Raw genomic sequence first — 16,344 nt, 5'->3', positions numbered from 1 at the left:
TTCTGGTTTGTGTGTGGATGGTAGGTGCTAGGGTAGGCTAGCTAGTATGTGCTGAGCTAATTATACATATGTGCCTCATGCTTGCCAAAATGTTTGAAATTCTCTGATGAACGATACTACAGAAGACTAAACTGATCACAGTTCCCTCCAGTAAGTTTCATGGGTTTTGTTTCAATCTTTGCTCTGGGAAGATTGAAGCTTGAATGATATAGCTGTGTAATGAAGGTCCCATTAGAAACCCAGGAAGTCCAAAATAATGTAGGCAATAAATAAAAGTGAGAAGCAGACATACGGGCCTCAGCCACACTATGTGGAATATTCAGGAGTAAGCTCATTCAATCGCTGGCTTGTTAGGGATTAGCAATACTGGCCTGTGGAAGGAATATGTTAGAGGTTTTCAGCCAGTTTGTTGTTATTACAGAAAGAAAAGCAATTCTGTAAGAATATTGAAATGCTTTCACACCTTTTACCTCATCAAACTTCCTGTATAGGGTCATGCAATGTGCATTCCATGCAGGTGAAATAACCTTTGCTTTAAAGTAACACATATCTTTGTAGGAGAGGATCAAAATCAAAGTTAAGCTTCATCAGTTGTTTGTTCTGAACTGTCTTGCCTGAGTTTTATTTTCAGAGGCCCAAGGATGTTCTCTGATACATGGTATGAGATGAATAACACTGTCCTTTTGCTGCATGATAGACTTAAACTAACAGAAATAATATGAGGAAAGAGAGGTGCCTCATTTACAGTGCCTGTTATACAATCCTTTCATTTAAAGCAGTCATTTGTATCTAGCAATTATAGCAGATTTAAAGGAAAACAGTTTGGAACTCAAGCGAAATTTATCCCTGTCTTGCTGTGTGACAATAAGCGAATTGCAGCTAGTTTTTCTTTATTATACAAAAGCTAAAAGTCATATAATGGTATTTCCTTGCAGTGGTGATACATCTGATAGCATATGTTGAAATCTCTGAAAGAAAAGTTGTACAGAAGAACAAAATACTATTAATATAACCTGAAATTCAGACCTCTAGTATCTGTCCTCTGACACAAACTCTTGGGCAATATGGTTTTCCACAGCTGCTGTTTCTGTTTTAGTGAATGAAGTTTTCTAATCTGATGTTCTTAATTTACCTTTGCAAAATGATTTATAAAGATCTTTGGTACTCACCTGTTACTGTTTAAATGACAGCATAAGTGGAGAAATGCTAGATTGCAGAGAACCGTGCTGCTTTTTCACTGATTTAAATATAAATTTATGGATTTTAATATTGGGTTATTATCACACAATCTCTGCAGTATTTTCTACTACTATTGCAAGTACTAGTAGAGATCACTAATCAAAAGTTAGGGACAAAGACTTCTTTTCCTCACTGCAGGCTAGATTTAAATCACTCACGAGCAGTAGCCACTGCACATGGAGTAGCTTGCTTATGAATCTCAAATAACGCACCAGGCTTCTGCTCCTACCCCTTCAAGCCACATACTGTACCAGCCCTTCCAAACCAGGACCTCGTCCCCATCCCCTTCCCCACTCCCTGAGCTCTGGCTGCTCCCACCACCATGTCCTCTGTCTCTCAGTCCACCTTCAGTTCTCCAGGTGACTCCCTGGGCTCAGCTGAGCGTTCACGGGAGCTGCAGTCTGGGCAGCTGCCTGAGTACCGGCTTTACCCTGGGAAGCATGCAGGAGAGGTTGCCTCTCTTCCCCACAGGGTAACAACTCGCACACAGAAAACCTGCTGTGGGTACAGCTGCTACACAGCCGTTGTGCATGTGTGAGCTCTTTTCCCTCTGGCTCATGTAAGATGCTTCAACTTTTATCACTTTCTAAAAAAAAAAGCTACTTTGCACACATCAACGGCAGGCTGTCAAGCACTTACTACAGAGCAGCAAGTGTATAGTAACTTGCTGGCAGAAAGTGTGGCATGGGCTAAGCTTGTGGGTCCCCTGAAAGTAAAGCCTACAAATGATAACTTCAAATTTTTGTACCTGAACTCACCTGCCTGCAGATGCAGCCTCCAGGCAGCTGGATTGGCACCTCTGCACCGGGAAGCACAGGCCACATTTGTACCACGTCTCTCTGACAGCTCTGCGCAGCTGGTTTGTTTTTCTGTGCGCTCCACAGGGCTAGTTAGTGAATTCACACACATGCGCGCACGCCTGCCCGCCCCAGCAACGCGTCTGAATACCGCTGGGTGGAATCATGCCTCTTAGCAGCACAGAAACAATGTGCAAAGACAGGTACCAGGCCTCTGAACACTTTCATTTGTTTTCTGAGGTTCACCAGATTTCGGGCAATAATACCCTTTTATTTGTTTGCATAGAATTATTGTTATTATACAAAAGTCATGTTATCATATTTTATAAAATATTTTAATATCATGATATTGTGCAATTACCTTGCCAGAACAATCTCGTTAATTGGCTAGCCTAGCTCTAGCATTGATAGTTTATGATGTCGAGTAGTGAGCCATAGCTTAGTTTTACCTTACTGTTTTCTTCGTGCTCTGTACTGTATGTGTCATTATCCGGTATGCGGATGCTTCAGAGAGTTTGTCTTCTGTTCAGATATTTGTACTCAGCTGCCTCAGAGCTACAGTTTATTCACAGATGTATCTCCAAAGAGCTGGTGACTCCAAGACAGTCACTTTGCTTCCTTGCTGACTGTTCCCCAAATTGTACTCTGATCTAGTTCCTTTCTGAAAGCAGCTGTGGCGAGATCCTGGTTTCCCCTGTGCAGTGTGACTGGCCGTGGACTGATTTTTGTTAACTGAGCACATTGTGTGTAGCATCTGGTCACCATTTGTCATCAGCCATCAATGCAAGTTCAGAAGCATAAAAATGACCAGATGAATTAATACTTGAATAAGATTCATCTCAAGTCTTCTCAGTAAAGTGATGAGTGTTTTACTTATCTGGCAGGCCGTACAAAGTTTCCAGAAGAGGTTAGCCGTGTTGAAAGAATCTCATTTTTCAAAGGAACTTGGCAGGCCAATATCTCGCTCACTGGGTGTGAGCACAGCAGCCTGTGCTGAAAATCAGACAACTAGTGGAGAAGGCATTCACCCTGAAATAACATCAAAGGGCTGACCATATCAGTGCCCAGCTGAGATAGGAAACACCTCCAGTTTGGCAGGGTTCCTCCAGTGAGGGAGACGCACTTCCAGGGCTGGAATTCAGAAGTCTCTGAGCAGATAACCAGAGGATTTACCGTAATCTCTGAACTCCTTCCAAACAAGATAAAGGTCGTTTGATAGTCATCTAGAGGATAAGGATTTAATAGAGCCTCATAAAAATGTTTAAGCGCTTCCTTTCATTGAGGCATTGGAAAAGAGTTGAGAATGTTCCATTACCTAAATTTCATTTTGAAAAATCAGATTTTTTTTCAGAAAGAATGTAAAGAATCATTATCTTCTTTCAGAAATGTCTTTTATTTTAAAATAATAGCTTGTCTGGCAGACAGACAGCATAATTGTTCCATCATAGAACTATACTGATATTTTCTGTATATATACTTTCTCTCCACCTATTTCTCCTCCTTTGAATTTGTTTTTAATATATCTTTGATGGACTATCATTATACAACAAACATTTCTATACAGGAAAATAAACATCACATATAAAGCCATCTCAAAATATACTATATGCAGCTAATTACTTATTTAAAACAACTGCTGGGTTTTTTTTTGTGAGAAGAAGAGCTAATGAAACCTCATTCCTACAGATTTGCTTCCTGTGAGACCTGTGCCTCTGCCACCACCATACCCTCACGGCCGTAGTACCCCAGTTGCTCAGCGTATTTGCCCATCGTGGTGTGGGCACGTTCCTGCACCCCTTCCTGTTTGGTTGGGTAAGATGCAGCACAAGTTGCCCCTGGTCCCAGCTACCCTTGTAGTGAGGGGCTGTGTGGAAAGTACTGCTCCTGCTAGGAGAAGGAATAAGGGTTTCTTCCTGCCTTTCCCTCAGAGGAGGGCACTGACAAAGCGCCTCTACCTGGGCACTGCTTTTTTGCAATGTTTATAAGAACTTACTGTCTCTAAGACTTAAAACTTCTACCTCTAGTATGGCTGATGTTAGCCAAATTTTCAGAAGTTATTACACTGTGGAGAAGGTGTATGATGGGTAAAACCACAAAATTTCATAAGCCTGATTTCTGTAGGAGATGAGGCCAAAACAAAACTATAGAAATTATTTTGTCCTTCACAGGCCTGAATGCTGCTTTAGTTCCTTCCGGAGATTGGATGCTAAGGCTGCTACTGAAAAATTCCAGCAGGACCTGGGTTTCCGAATGTTAAATTGTGGAAGGACAGATCTGATCAACCAAGCGATAGATGCACTGGGACCTGATGGAGTCAATACCATGGATGATCAGGTATGCCATATAGCTAAAGAAAAACATTCTTTGCATGAACAAATTTTGTGTTCCCTTCAGTGGAGCAAATCAATGCATGAGGTCTTAGGTGTTACATCTCCAAGGCCTTTCTAATTCTAGCTTTTGTGTTTTAGTCTGAAAATGTATCCCTTAAAAAAAAAAAAAAAGTTAAAGCCTAGGGTGAACTGTTTCTTTATCAGCTGGAATGTAGGTCTGTTCCTTGGATGGCATGTCTCAGACACTGATGGAAGAGAGGTTAATACACTGGCTGTGAATGGAAAGTCTGATGTTGTCTTAATGCTAGGACAGTGTCAAAGCTAAGCTTCCAAAGTGCTTTTTGGCAGCGATGCTCTCTTCTGGTTCATCAGCTGAAATCCAGTCCGGGTCAGTGATGAGTGACCAAAAGGTGTTACTGTCTGATGGCTTTCAGGCAGTCTGTATGAAGTGAATTATAAATTCTCAGTACAGTTTGGAGTACAAGACACAGCACAGAAACCCCCAGTAGTGTTAGTATCACTTGGTAGCTTTGCTGAAAGTCCATCACGCTGAGGTAGCTATATTTTCATTTTTACAGTGTTCCCTGCTCAACTACATTGTAACATAGCGACTGGGTAGTTTATGGAGTCTTTTGCTGCTTCTGCTTTTGCTGTCAGTCCCATCAAATAACAGCAGACTCTGTTCTCTGGGGCATCATTCACTGCATTGAATTAGCTTTTAATTAAAAAGAAAAAAACTCCTCCAATAAACACTCATTACAGCTGTCACAGCAATGAGAATGAGCTGTCATTTAGCTAAGTTACCCTTTGTTTTGGGGTTTTTGTTCCAGATCTCTGAACTTGAAAAATCAAAATGAATCTTGAGGAGCAAGCAGGGAATGCAAAAATGATGTAAGCCAAAAGGAAAGATAGATCTGTACAAACCTTGTAGTTCTAAAACCCTGACCATGGCAGTAAATGTGGGCTTGTGCCTGCAGACCTGAGTTTTGAATTCTCAGTGAGGTCCACTCATCTCTAACGAGGATGCCCCCCCCCAAGAAACAAACACCATTTTTTTTCTTGATTTAAAAAGCTCCCCATCTTTGCAAATGTCTAGAACTGCCTCAAATGCAGGAAGATGGGAATTGTTGCTGTTTCAAAGAGATGCCTTTGCAGATACATCGAAACTCCTCTCTGTGAAGTTTACTTCTGCTATACAGTCCAGGTCCATCTTTAAAGATGAAGCTGTAGTATTACCTAATGAGCAGTAAAGATGCTGCCTGTGGAAAATTTCAAACTCGCAAAATAATTAAGGGTAGGAAAAAGCCCTAAGAAGTGAGCAGGAATAGATTTTGCTAGGGCATTTCCTTTCTGGTCTTGGCTGCTTCTGGAATGAACTCTTTGTAAGTAAGGCTCATTTCTCTCGTAATTAATCTCTGAGCCTTCATGGTTTGCTGCTTCAGGGGATAGAGAGAGAACAAGAGAGAGGGAGAGAAAACGAGAGATATTGATTTATGGGACAGAAATGCTGAAATATTTAGAAATATTGAAATATCCCCATTTAGCAATGGGGATAATATTTGCCAAATAAATTCATCGGCATACATTTGTGTTGTTTTCTGTCTTGTGTTCATCTGGCAGATTCTGTCATTTTGTTCATCAAATGATCCAAGAAATGATTGAGGGGGGAGCCTCAGCATAGCTCCAGAGTAGTGACAGTACAGGACTGGGGTTTGGAGCGATCCCTTTGAGAGTCTTGCGATCTTCTCTCCTGCTGGTTGGGTCTAACACATGCCCCTTCCCATTCTAGTCCATTGTGCCCACTAGGCACAGAAACCAAATGTTTTGTACATGTACATATGCTATTCCTACACATATGTGCACGCACACACATACACACCCTTCTGCATGTAAGATTCAAGCTCACTCTATCTGTGACAGATAGATAGTTTTAGTGATGATTTGTATAGAAAGGTAACTGCCTCTTTTTTCCTTCCTGAAGGGTATGACCCCACTAATGTATGCCTGCGCTGCTGGAGATGAAGCCATGGTCCAAATGCTTATAGATGCTGGAGCAAATTTGGATATACCAGTGAGTAATGGAGGGCCCTCTCCCATCAGTTATTCAGCCTTGATCTGTAAACTAACAAGAGCAGTTATAAAATCTCTCCTACCAACTGAAGACTTCATTTCTAGAAGCTTCTGTACCAGCCTCAGAGCAAGGCACTTCTTTCAGAAATCATCGCTTCAGGGATTTGTGAGATTAAAAAAAAAATACAAAAAAACCCACTTTCAAAGCCTCTTGGAGCACTCGGTGGCTGCAATTATGGTTGGCACTGGCAAGCCTAACAGGGCTGGAGGGGGAAAGAGGGCTTCCTTCCTGAGAGAGCTGCCACTACAAGAAACCAGTAGGTCCATTAAAAAGGCCCAGGGGACTGGCCCGAGTGACTAGTGCTGGCAGCGTTCTCTAAACAGCATTAGTTACCATTCCCAGGGGCTGTCACTTATGAAGTGAAAAGCCAGATATGTAAAAGTCTAAAGGTAATGGGGGACGGATACTGCGATGGTTAATAACTCTCTGCTTCCATTTCCCCAGGTCCCCAGCACCTCTCCACGATACCCTTCAGTCCATCCTGACAGCCGGCACTGGACAGCTCTTACCTTTGCTGTATTACACGGGCATATATCTGTTGTTCAGGTAAGCAGAGGAAATCCACCTGTTAGGAATCTTTAAAGCGAACGCTGAAGGACTGAAGTGTAGCAGTGAGCTGCGTGTTGGGCAGGCACCCTCACTAGCAGGCTGCTTAAGCACGGCTCAGTCACGGACTCCGTGTGTACTTTTGTGGAAGCCTTCTAAAAATCAGTGAAGAATCATTTGTTCTGAAAAGGCAGAGAATGCAACTGATGCTTTTCTCAAAGAACTGCAAATTGATTACTTAATATCTAGCAAGGCCTTGGTAACAGAAGCTAGTATGTCTCCTTATTCTTCTTTGTTTTCGGTGTTCGTTCAAGGTTTACCAGTTCCAGAACAAAGTGGCTCAATCATTTCTATGGTATTAGATGAACTGGTGCAGCTACAAGTAGACTGCTTGATGAGGATGCTTTTTGACAATGTTAGATATTAATTGGTTTATACTTTTATGTTTGCAAAAATTAGGTGCATGTTCATTTCTGCTCTGATGGCAGCACATGATTCATAGCTATCTCTATAATCCCTGAGAACTGCATGAACAAGACCTAACAGACTGCCATGGCAGGGGAGCCTCTTGCACCCTCCCTGCTCTCCTTTCTGTGGAATTAATTAATGCAGGAGGCAGCAGAGTAGGGTGGAATCCTGGAAATCCTGCCCTGGCTCCAAGAGGAATTCAAAACTAATCACTGCGCTTTTCAATTGCTGGTGAATTTAATTTACCTTTGGCTCAAAAGAAAAAAAAGATGCAAGCACATGGAGGTTGCACGCGCTCATTTTTTGTTTGTGTACATTTGTAAATAATTACAAAGATTAGATTCTGGCCAATTACCAGTGCGGTCTTTGGTATTATAAAGGTTGGACAACCTTAATTAACACGTGAGGTAAGAGTGTGATTCTCCCAGGAGATGTAGCCAAGTATATCAAAGTTCCTGTTGGACTGTGTTACCCATAATGTTTTTCTTTTATTTGGTTTGAAACTTCTAAAGCTTACATAAAATCTTTTCATTCAGCAATCGTTATTAAAGGGTAGATGCCTGCCTTCTCTGAAATTGGTGTATGAAATCGCCTGTTCAGTTAAGGTCTATCATGTGATAACTGCATGGAAAAGTCAGTATCTTGAGAGAGAAACAAACTATCAATGAACCAGTCATCAAAGCAAACAGTTTTATAATGAAAATGTGAATATATATGCTGCTTGTGCTAAGGCCAGTGTTATAATTAATTGGGGATGGCTGGGACTGTTCAGTTGTGACAGTGTTATGTGATACAGCCAGCTGCACTCCTGCGCTCGGTGGCCAGCCTCCAGGGCAGGTAGCAGCACAGGGCTCCGCCAGACGCATGGGCCGCCCTCGCTGCCAGCAGGAGGGGGCAGCCCCTCGGGTCCGCGGCTACGAGCAGTGCGCTGGCTGCCTGGACGCTAAGCCAGCGCTAGCTGGCCGTAAAAGATCCCAGCATCTTGTAATCTTCTCCCCTTCATCTGGGAGAGGATCGTTTCCCCTGTGAAACAAATGACGTAGCTCGGGGTGTTCGGTGAAGCAGGTTCTGTGTGTGGCAAATCCCCAAAGCTGCCGTGGCCTCCTTATCCGGGCTCCGCGGGGTGCGAGAGGTATGTCTGGCCTCCAGTGCTAATTCCCTGAAGATACCCTGTTTCCTGTGCACAGCATGAAACTAAATGAGATGGACTTCCTGTGCTCAGGAGAAGCTCTGACTGCAGAGCCCTTCTCTGGAGTTGGGGAATTACATTAGCAAAACCATGCTTATCTGGGAGATTAAAAAAATAATAAAATATAATATAATTATAAAAAAATAAAAAATAAAAAAGAGATTGTTTCAGAGATTTCAGTTGAGCACCTTTCACCAGAATAAACTCGCCATTAAAAATACAGTAAAGCAAAAGAAAATAAGAAATTTCTAAATTGACATTCATGCGGCGGCTTTAGCCATAGACTGAGGGAGGAAATGTGAGAGAAATTTGCCTTGCAATGGATATTTTGCTTTAGCCTTTGAGATGCCCCTTTGTGCACATGCACTCATCACCATAAATCAACTGGTTTTCCTTTATAAGCACACAGTCTCTTCTGTTATGTCTTTCTGAACTGCTCTTTTCTCAACTCCTTGTCTTTAATGCATCTTTTGCAGCTGCTCTTGGATGCTGGTGCCCATGTTGAGGGCTCTGCTGTTAACAGTGGAGAAGACAATTATGCTGAGACCCCACTTCAGCTGGCTTCAGCAGCAGGTGAGTTAAGTGTGGCTGTGGCACACACTGTCTCTTGTTACCACACAACCACAGCTGATTCACGTACCTGTAAAATGCATTAGAGGATGCATTTTGCACTGCACTCTAAGACCTTGTGGGATAGAACAAAGATTTCAAATGGGTAGCACGGTGAGCTGGATACTAATAAGTCAGCTTTTTTTCATTTCTAAAACACTAGTAAGAACCCAGTGTGGGTTGGCAGTGACTAACAGCTTATCATCACATGGCAAAAGCTGATGGGCCACTAAACAAGTATCCACTTTTGCCACTAGTACCAACTCTCATCTCCTGCCAGCAGCCTCCACAGTAAAGCTGAGGACTAAAACACCTCCTGCTTTGCACAGGGCACTGAAAAGAAACTTAAAACAACTACTGTCTAGTCTGAGCATGTCTTGGATCTAAGTAACTTCCAGATGCAAAAATTAGCAACTTTAAATTCAGCCTGGGGAAAAAAATAACTGCTACATAAAGAAATTTGTTTTAGAATTTATTAAATAAAAGTAAAACTCTGCACTAATTCTACCTAGTGTAGAAGTAGTACAGAGTACTACTTCAGTTTAGCATTTTGCAAACAAGTCTGTGCTAGCCTAAAAGTACCTGTTTTCTGACACTTTTCCTCTAACTGTTTTTACTTTTTTTTCCTCATTTCCTTCTGCTTCATTTTTGTGCCTTTGTGAAGATGAGTCTGTGGCCTGCTCTGCTCCAAGCTTTATTGGACAGACACAAAATGGCCTCCTCCCTTCCCAGTGACAGATGCACACTGTGCTAGGTCTCTTGCCACCACTGCCCACCACAGCTCAGGAAAACGGTGGAAAGGAGGCCTGGCCAAATGCGGACTGCACTGACACCTTGCCTGCAAGGTGGTTTCATGGAAGCTGTGGTCAGTGAGTGGCAGCTTCCAGCAGCTCCCTTCCAGCCTTCTCTGTTAACCTCATATACCAGCAAATGGACAGCTGAGAAAATGATCCTAGTTAAACTAGTTGCATACACATCTACTTACAGCTTAAGTTAAAAGGTGATACACAAAAAATTACTTTAAGCCTAAAAAGAAATTGCACTTCTGTATTTATGTACAAAGATGCATGTATTGGAATTGCCAGACCAATTTAGTTCTCTTTTCATTCTACCTTTAGCTAGTTGTCCTTTATTAGGTAATTTAGCTGCTTTGTGACTCAGTTTCTCTCTCTCAGAGATGTTATGAGGACAAATGCATGCTTGCAGGATAATCTGAAAGCCTTAGGTGGTTAGTGTAAAAGTTGCTGGTACAGTCTGCCTGTTAGCAGTCCTATGTCATGGTTTCAAAGAGCTAATAAAAATGAAATCATTATGTTTCTGTCATTTTTTTCCTAGGGAACTACGAGTTGGTCAGCTTATTATTAAGCAGGGGTGCTGATCCCCTCCTGAGTATGCTGGAAGTCAATGGTATGTCTTCATCGCTTCATGAAGATATGAATTGCTTCAGTCACTCAGCTGCACATGGACACAGGTAAAGCTTCGTTCATGTCCAGAAGAGATATTTTGGCTAAGGCTACCACCGTAGGTATTCCTACGTGACTTTATATTACAGGCCTTGCCCCAGTCCCTGGGTGTGCAGTTCAGAAGACAGGGTTAAGACTGTCCTGGTAGCAATGATTTTTTAATTCAGCATGTCTCAGACTGTTCTGATTCTGATGTAGATAGTGCTGTGTTTGAGCCTTTTGGGGAACTGAACCCTTCTTTAAACTGCTAGTTGCTTTCTGTTACATCCCTCAAGAAAGTTTACATAAACAATAACTAGAACTTTGAAAAAAGAAAGGAGTTATATTTTAGTCAAAGGTACAAAATGCAACAGAAATGTCTTTGCTTTTTTTATTCTCCTATTTGCTGGTCTAGCTCTGCAGCACTAAGCAAAAGTGAATGGGAGTTGGTTCTAGGCCATACATGAGCAGATTATTAATAAAGTTTCACCTACAGATAGATTATGAAGATAGTGGTTCATGTTCTGAGACAGAATCAAATCACATTAAGGTGGCAAAAATAACCTGGGATGGAATTTGGTTGACTGGATCTCTGGTTTCTGGATGACTGACCAAGAGATCAGTCATTAAAACAGTGAAAAGCCTGTCTGGGTTTTCCATCCCTGACTGTTTGCAAGGTTGTTATTTTGAAATATAAGACATTACTTAAAAACTCACCTAGAAATCCTTCCAAGTCTCTTCCCAGAAAATACGTTAGCATAACAGGCCAAATAAAACAGCCCCAAACTGCTCATGGAGATGGGGAAGTGATATCCAGAGGGTCTGACAGCAGTACAGCAGGCCTTTCTAGTAGCAGGTTAAAGAGTAGCTACCTTCCTTACACACAGCCTTGCTTTACAGTGGTGCCAAAAATGCACCTCTAGTTACATCACACATCTGGGTACGCTAGAGAAAATATCCCAGATTCAAACAAGGCCAAAACTCAGCAGAACTGGCTCTGTCTAATGCTGTTATTTACAGTGTAAAACTATACACTTCTGTTCCCACCCCGCTATCTTCTGTAACATCTAACCATGCAAACTGTGAAGTTCAAGGTTTATTCCTGAATCTGTAGGGCAGGGTGATCCTAAAGCACAAAATTAAGCATTGCGATTCATGCTGAGTAGTGTGGGTGCAAGGAGAGCACCAGCTAGTGGCAATTCAGTGTCACAGCTGAATACTGGGGTGGATTTTCTGGGATGGGAAATGTCTGTTGCAGATGGCTCCAGCTGCCTGTAGGGAGACAACGATGCAAGCTCTCTAAAGGTACTGTTTGGACACAAGAAAGCCTATTTCTTGTAACTGCTGTGTGAAATTCCAAACCAAAAAATTCTCCCTGGAATTAATGATGCAGAACTATCATTTTGTATGGTTTCAATTTACGGACACAGGAAGCAAGTCTGACTAAAACAACAGTCCTTGAAGATGGTCATTTGGGAGAAAACAAGGCTTCTAGCAGACACTCTGGTAAAATCTTCCTTTAGAGCTTAAGATGTTACCACACTTAGGATTGGCAGAAGGAGGCATATTTCCATGCCAAAGTAAAGACTGCAATAAAAATCAGTTTGTCCTAACACTCTGAAATGTGCATTGGCACCATTAAGGCACAGGAGCATATTCTATTCTTCTGTCCTTGCTACCAGGGTATCAGTTTGTAGCATAACAGGGGAGAGTATCTTAAATGTTGCTACGTGTCTGCCAGAGAATGTCTGTCAAGGCCCTAAATCACCATACTCCTGCCTGAATTTTTGATACGTCATTTATTAATGAGTGACACCTCTTTTTCCTCCTCAGGAATGTCCTACGCAAGCTCCTGACACAGCCCCAGCAACTGAAGGGAGATGTCCTCTCGCTGGAGGAGATTTTAGCTGAGGGAGTGGAGAGTGACACCTCCAGCCAGGGCAGCTCCAGTGAGGGGCAAGTCAGGCTGTGTAAAACGAGAATGAAGGCCCTGCAGGAGGCCATGTACTACAGCGCTGAGCACGGCTACGTGGACATCACCATGGAACTCAGGACCCTTGGTAAGCTGTTTTCTTTGTTTTGGGCATTGTGCATCAAGCACTATTTAGGGAGTGAAACAGCTTTTTTTCCACTGCACGTGTCACTTAGAGAAGAGTCTGCAACCCCAGCTTCAAAGCTATCCTAAGCTTATGGAAATCAGTTGTAATTTAATCATTCTGTAATTTAAACAAAAATTTGTTTAAGGCTTCTCACAAGTTTTTTCAAATTTCCATTGATCTGGGATGTCTCTCACTTTTGAAAAGCTGGTGCCTCTGTTCTCAAGAATCAAAACAATGGCATTTCCCTTAGATATTCTGAGACCTAAAACTCGGTGCTAAAGAGGCTGGTCTCAAAAACAAAGATAACATCAGAGATTAAATGGTTTAAAGGTGAAAGAATACATTTGATCTAAAGGTAGGAAAGAGGGGCTTTCTAGTATGTGTGTCTAGACTGTTACAGGTTACCAGGAGAAAATATCTCACACTGTTTGTGTAGGGTTAAGTATTCTTAAGAGTTTAGTTCAAGTATATAGTGGTTCTGACTATGGAGGAAGCTAGAAAGACAATAGGGAGTTTCTGGTCTTTAACAGTCAGGGGAAATTCTAACTTATGGTCCTGGTAACAATCCTCTGCTATTGTAGGCACGTCACTCAATTTGCTCATTTGTTCAGTCATCTTTAATACCATGACAAAAATATCTGCCATCCACATGTTTAGTGTAGATCAATTAGTTGTAAAACACTTTTGAAAATGTAAAGATCTACTTCAGTGCTGCTATTTATTAGTGCTAGCAGCAGAAGTATCCACCCACAGGTATTTCAGGAAGCCATCATCTTTCACTGTCCTTTTTGTTACGGCTACAGGAGTCCCATGGAAGCTCCATGTGTGGATCGAGTCACTACGGACAACCTTCTACCAGTCTCGCTACTCGGTCGTACAGACCCTCTTACGGGAGTTTGTCACCATAAAGGAAGAGGACTATAATGAAGAGCTGGTTAATGAAGGGTTGCAGCTCATGTTTGATATCCTCAGAACCAGCAAAGTAATCATTAACTTTGTAACAGTATCAAGGGTGACCTTCTGCTATTATGCAAGTCACTACACAACAAAAACAAGTAATGGTCTATGCAAGGTCCCCACTGAGCTATGGTATAAAGATGGCCCTGTAGTTTTTATCTAAATTCATATACAGCCCATTAACAGGAAATCACAAAAGCAGCCCTATGGTAAAGCCATTCATTTCAACAGAAATGAGAACTATTCTGTTAAAGTCTAGTTCAGCAACTGGCTTTTGAAACCATGTGAATGTAACAGGAAGAATTATCAATAAAATACCAGGCAATTCAGGTTATTTCAATAGCATCTTCGAGGAATTTTTTGAACAATGCTTTTGGTCAGCAACATTTTCCTTCTATTTTTTCTTTTATTTAATGGCTGTCTTTGACTGTTTTTTTCAATGCATCTATAGAATGGATTTTATCCATGGTCCATAGTTTAGCTGTCTCATCTTTCAGAAAAGTTCACCTAGTTTCTACCATGTTCTTTTCCAAGAGGCTGTTGCCCTTCATGTTACGAGGAGGAGGGTGCCTGCATTCTGACTGTAGCAGGGATACATTTGAAATGCACAGGCAGGGGAAGTTGAGGGGTATGTATGGCTCTCGATACCTCCGTAATTGGTTACTACAACATACGTTTTAACAACTGTCCTTTAACAACAAGAGATACAACTATTTAACTAAAAACAATTACGGACTATGAACCAGAGCCCAGTATCTGACAATGAAAGGATGCTATGAATCAAATGCTGCTGAGAACACGCTGTGGGCTCAGCTGTTGCAGAGCAAGGAGTGGAGGGCTGAGCTTTTGCTGATGGACTCTTTTTTTCCCTTGATAGATGTTGGCCTGTAAACTGAGTGCATACTATCAGAGCGTACTTGCGTTTAGACCATGCGCTGGTCCCACTGTTCGGAGGTTATTCTTCTAAAGTATGGTTGTTACAAGCCTCAAGTGAACTCTTAGAGCATGTTTGAAACCTGATCACTATGAAGTGCTGATGATACCTGTTGCATCTTCCTTACAGAACGATTCTATCAATCAGCAGCTTGCATCCATCTTCACCCACTGCTACGGGAGCAGTCCTATACCTAGCATTCCTGAAATCCGAAAGACACTACCAGCTCGGCTAGGTGAGATGCTCACCTGAACAGTGAGCTTTTTGTGATTTTTTTTTTTTCCCCAAAGCATCCACAGTTTCCCCACACACAAAAAAATCACCCTCTTATTTTTTCTTACTCTAACAGATCCTCACTTTCTAAACAATAAAGAAATGTCTGATGTAACTTTCTTAGTAGAAGGAAAGCTATTTTATGCACACAAAGTCCTGCTGGTTACTGCATCTAACAGGTGAGTCACTTTCCACAGCTAAGTACAGATTGCTAAGGAAGGTTTAGTCCATTTGCGTGACTAGCTCTCAATCACTCATAGTTGCAGTAGGGCTGCTGCAAAGGATAAGGACTATTGACCGCAATTTAGGTCTGCAGGAAGCAGCCACATCTTCTTTGCTCATGTTAAGCAGTAGGAGAGTAAGAATAGGTATTTCTAGCCAATCGCAGGGCTGTACTGACATAACCCAACCAGTAATTTTCTCTAAAAACCTGTGCAGTAGTTGGAGTGCGTATATCCGGCTGTTCACTGCTTTTCCATTCTCCCTCTGTGTGATACCTAGAGCTGGGCTTGCTCCAGAACTCCTGGAGACTGCACCACTGACCTGGTACACTTGCAGTTATTTAGTTGCCTTCTCTATTAGCAAGTTAACAGTGTTTTGCAACTATTATAATGTGAGACTGAATCAGACCCAGGCAATTTACAGATCAAGTTGTCCCTGAAGTTCCAAACTAACTGCCATTGGATATGAAAGAAATGTTTTGATTGTCAGCTATAAGTTACAAACACAAAGAAGGATCTTTATTTTCTCCTTGCTTGAGCTGTTTGTCAATAGGTAATAAGGATTTAAAGTACTATATTACAGAAATCTGTTAACACAAATCTATTTAAACCATTCTCAGGTTTAAGACCCTAATGACCAATAAAACAGAACAAGACAGCCAAGGCAGCAAGACTGTTGAAATTAGTGATATGAAATACAATATTTTCAAGGTATGTAATTTACTCCACCTTTTCTTTACTCTTTTCATCTTCTCACATACTTTGGAAGCTAAGAGGGCCAGGGCTTAATATCGGAGATAATTTACAAGTGGAGATTGGCTGCATTTTAAGAGTATTCTGATCTGTATCAAAGCTTTTCAGGTAGGACCAACCTTGGAACAAAACACTCCAGCCTGTATTTTTATTTTCTTACTAGGCAATTGACTCTTCTGTAAAGCAGGACAAATAAGTCTTTTACTGAATGTAGTTTTGTACTTATAAAAGGTTCACAGGCACAATTTTCATGCTGTGTTAAGCAAAAAAGTAAGCCTAGTTAGAGCAGTAGGACTGCCAAGCTTCATATTAATTCAAATCAGATGATTAGAAATTGATGGTGTCCCTTTCAAGAA

The 16,344-nt window shown here is 41.6% G+C and overlaps 1 protein-coding gene across 1 annotated transcript in view; it reads left to right on the top strand.

Annotated features, from left to right (window-relative positions):
* The window catches only part of ABTB2 (ankyrin repeat and BTB domain containing 2), a 150,718-nt gene that overhangs the window by 123,392 nt on the left and 10,982 nt on the right, over positions 1–16,344 (top strand). Inside the window, exons 5-14 of the mRNA XM_067296290.1 lie at positions 4,205–4,370; positions 6,348–6,437; positions 6,942–7,043; positions 9,177–9,273; positions 10,645–10,780; positions 12,585–12,811; positions 13,654–13,832; positions 14,871–14,976; positions 15,091–15,193; positions 15,856–15,946. Coding sequence (XP_067152391.1) covers positions 4,205–4,370; positions 6,348–6,437; positions 6,942–7,043; positions 9,177–9,273; positions 10,645–10,780; positions 12,585–12,811; positions 13,654–13,832; positions 14,871–14,976; positions 15,091–15,193; positions 15,856–15,946 — 1,297 coding nt within the window. The remainder of the gene's footprint in view (positions 1–4,204; positions 4,371–6,347; positions 6,438–6,941; positions 7,044–9,176; positions 9,274–10,644; positions 10,781–12,584; positions 12,812–13,653; positions 13,833–14,870; positions 14,977–15,090; positions 15,194–15,855; positions 15,947–16,344) is intronic.

This window comes from Apteryx mantelli, chromosome 4 (genome assembly GCF_036417845.1).
Source record: "Apteryx mantelli isolate bAptMan1 chromosome 4, bAptMan1.hap1, whole genome shotgun sequence".
Lineage (NCBI taxonomy): Eukaryota > Metazoa > Chordata > Aves > Apterygiformes > Apterygidae > Apteryx > Apteryx mantelli.
Note: the sequence above shows the minus strand (reverse complement) of the source record. Positions and strands in the feature narration are given on the sequence as shown.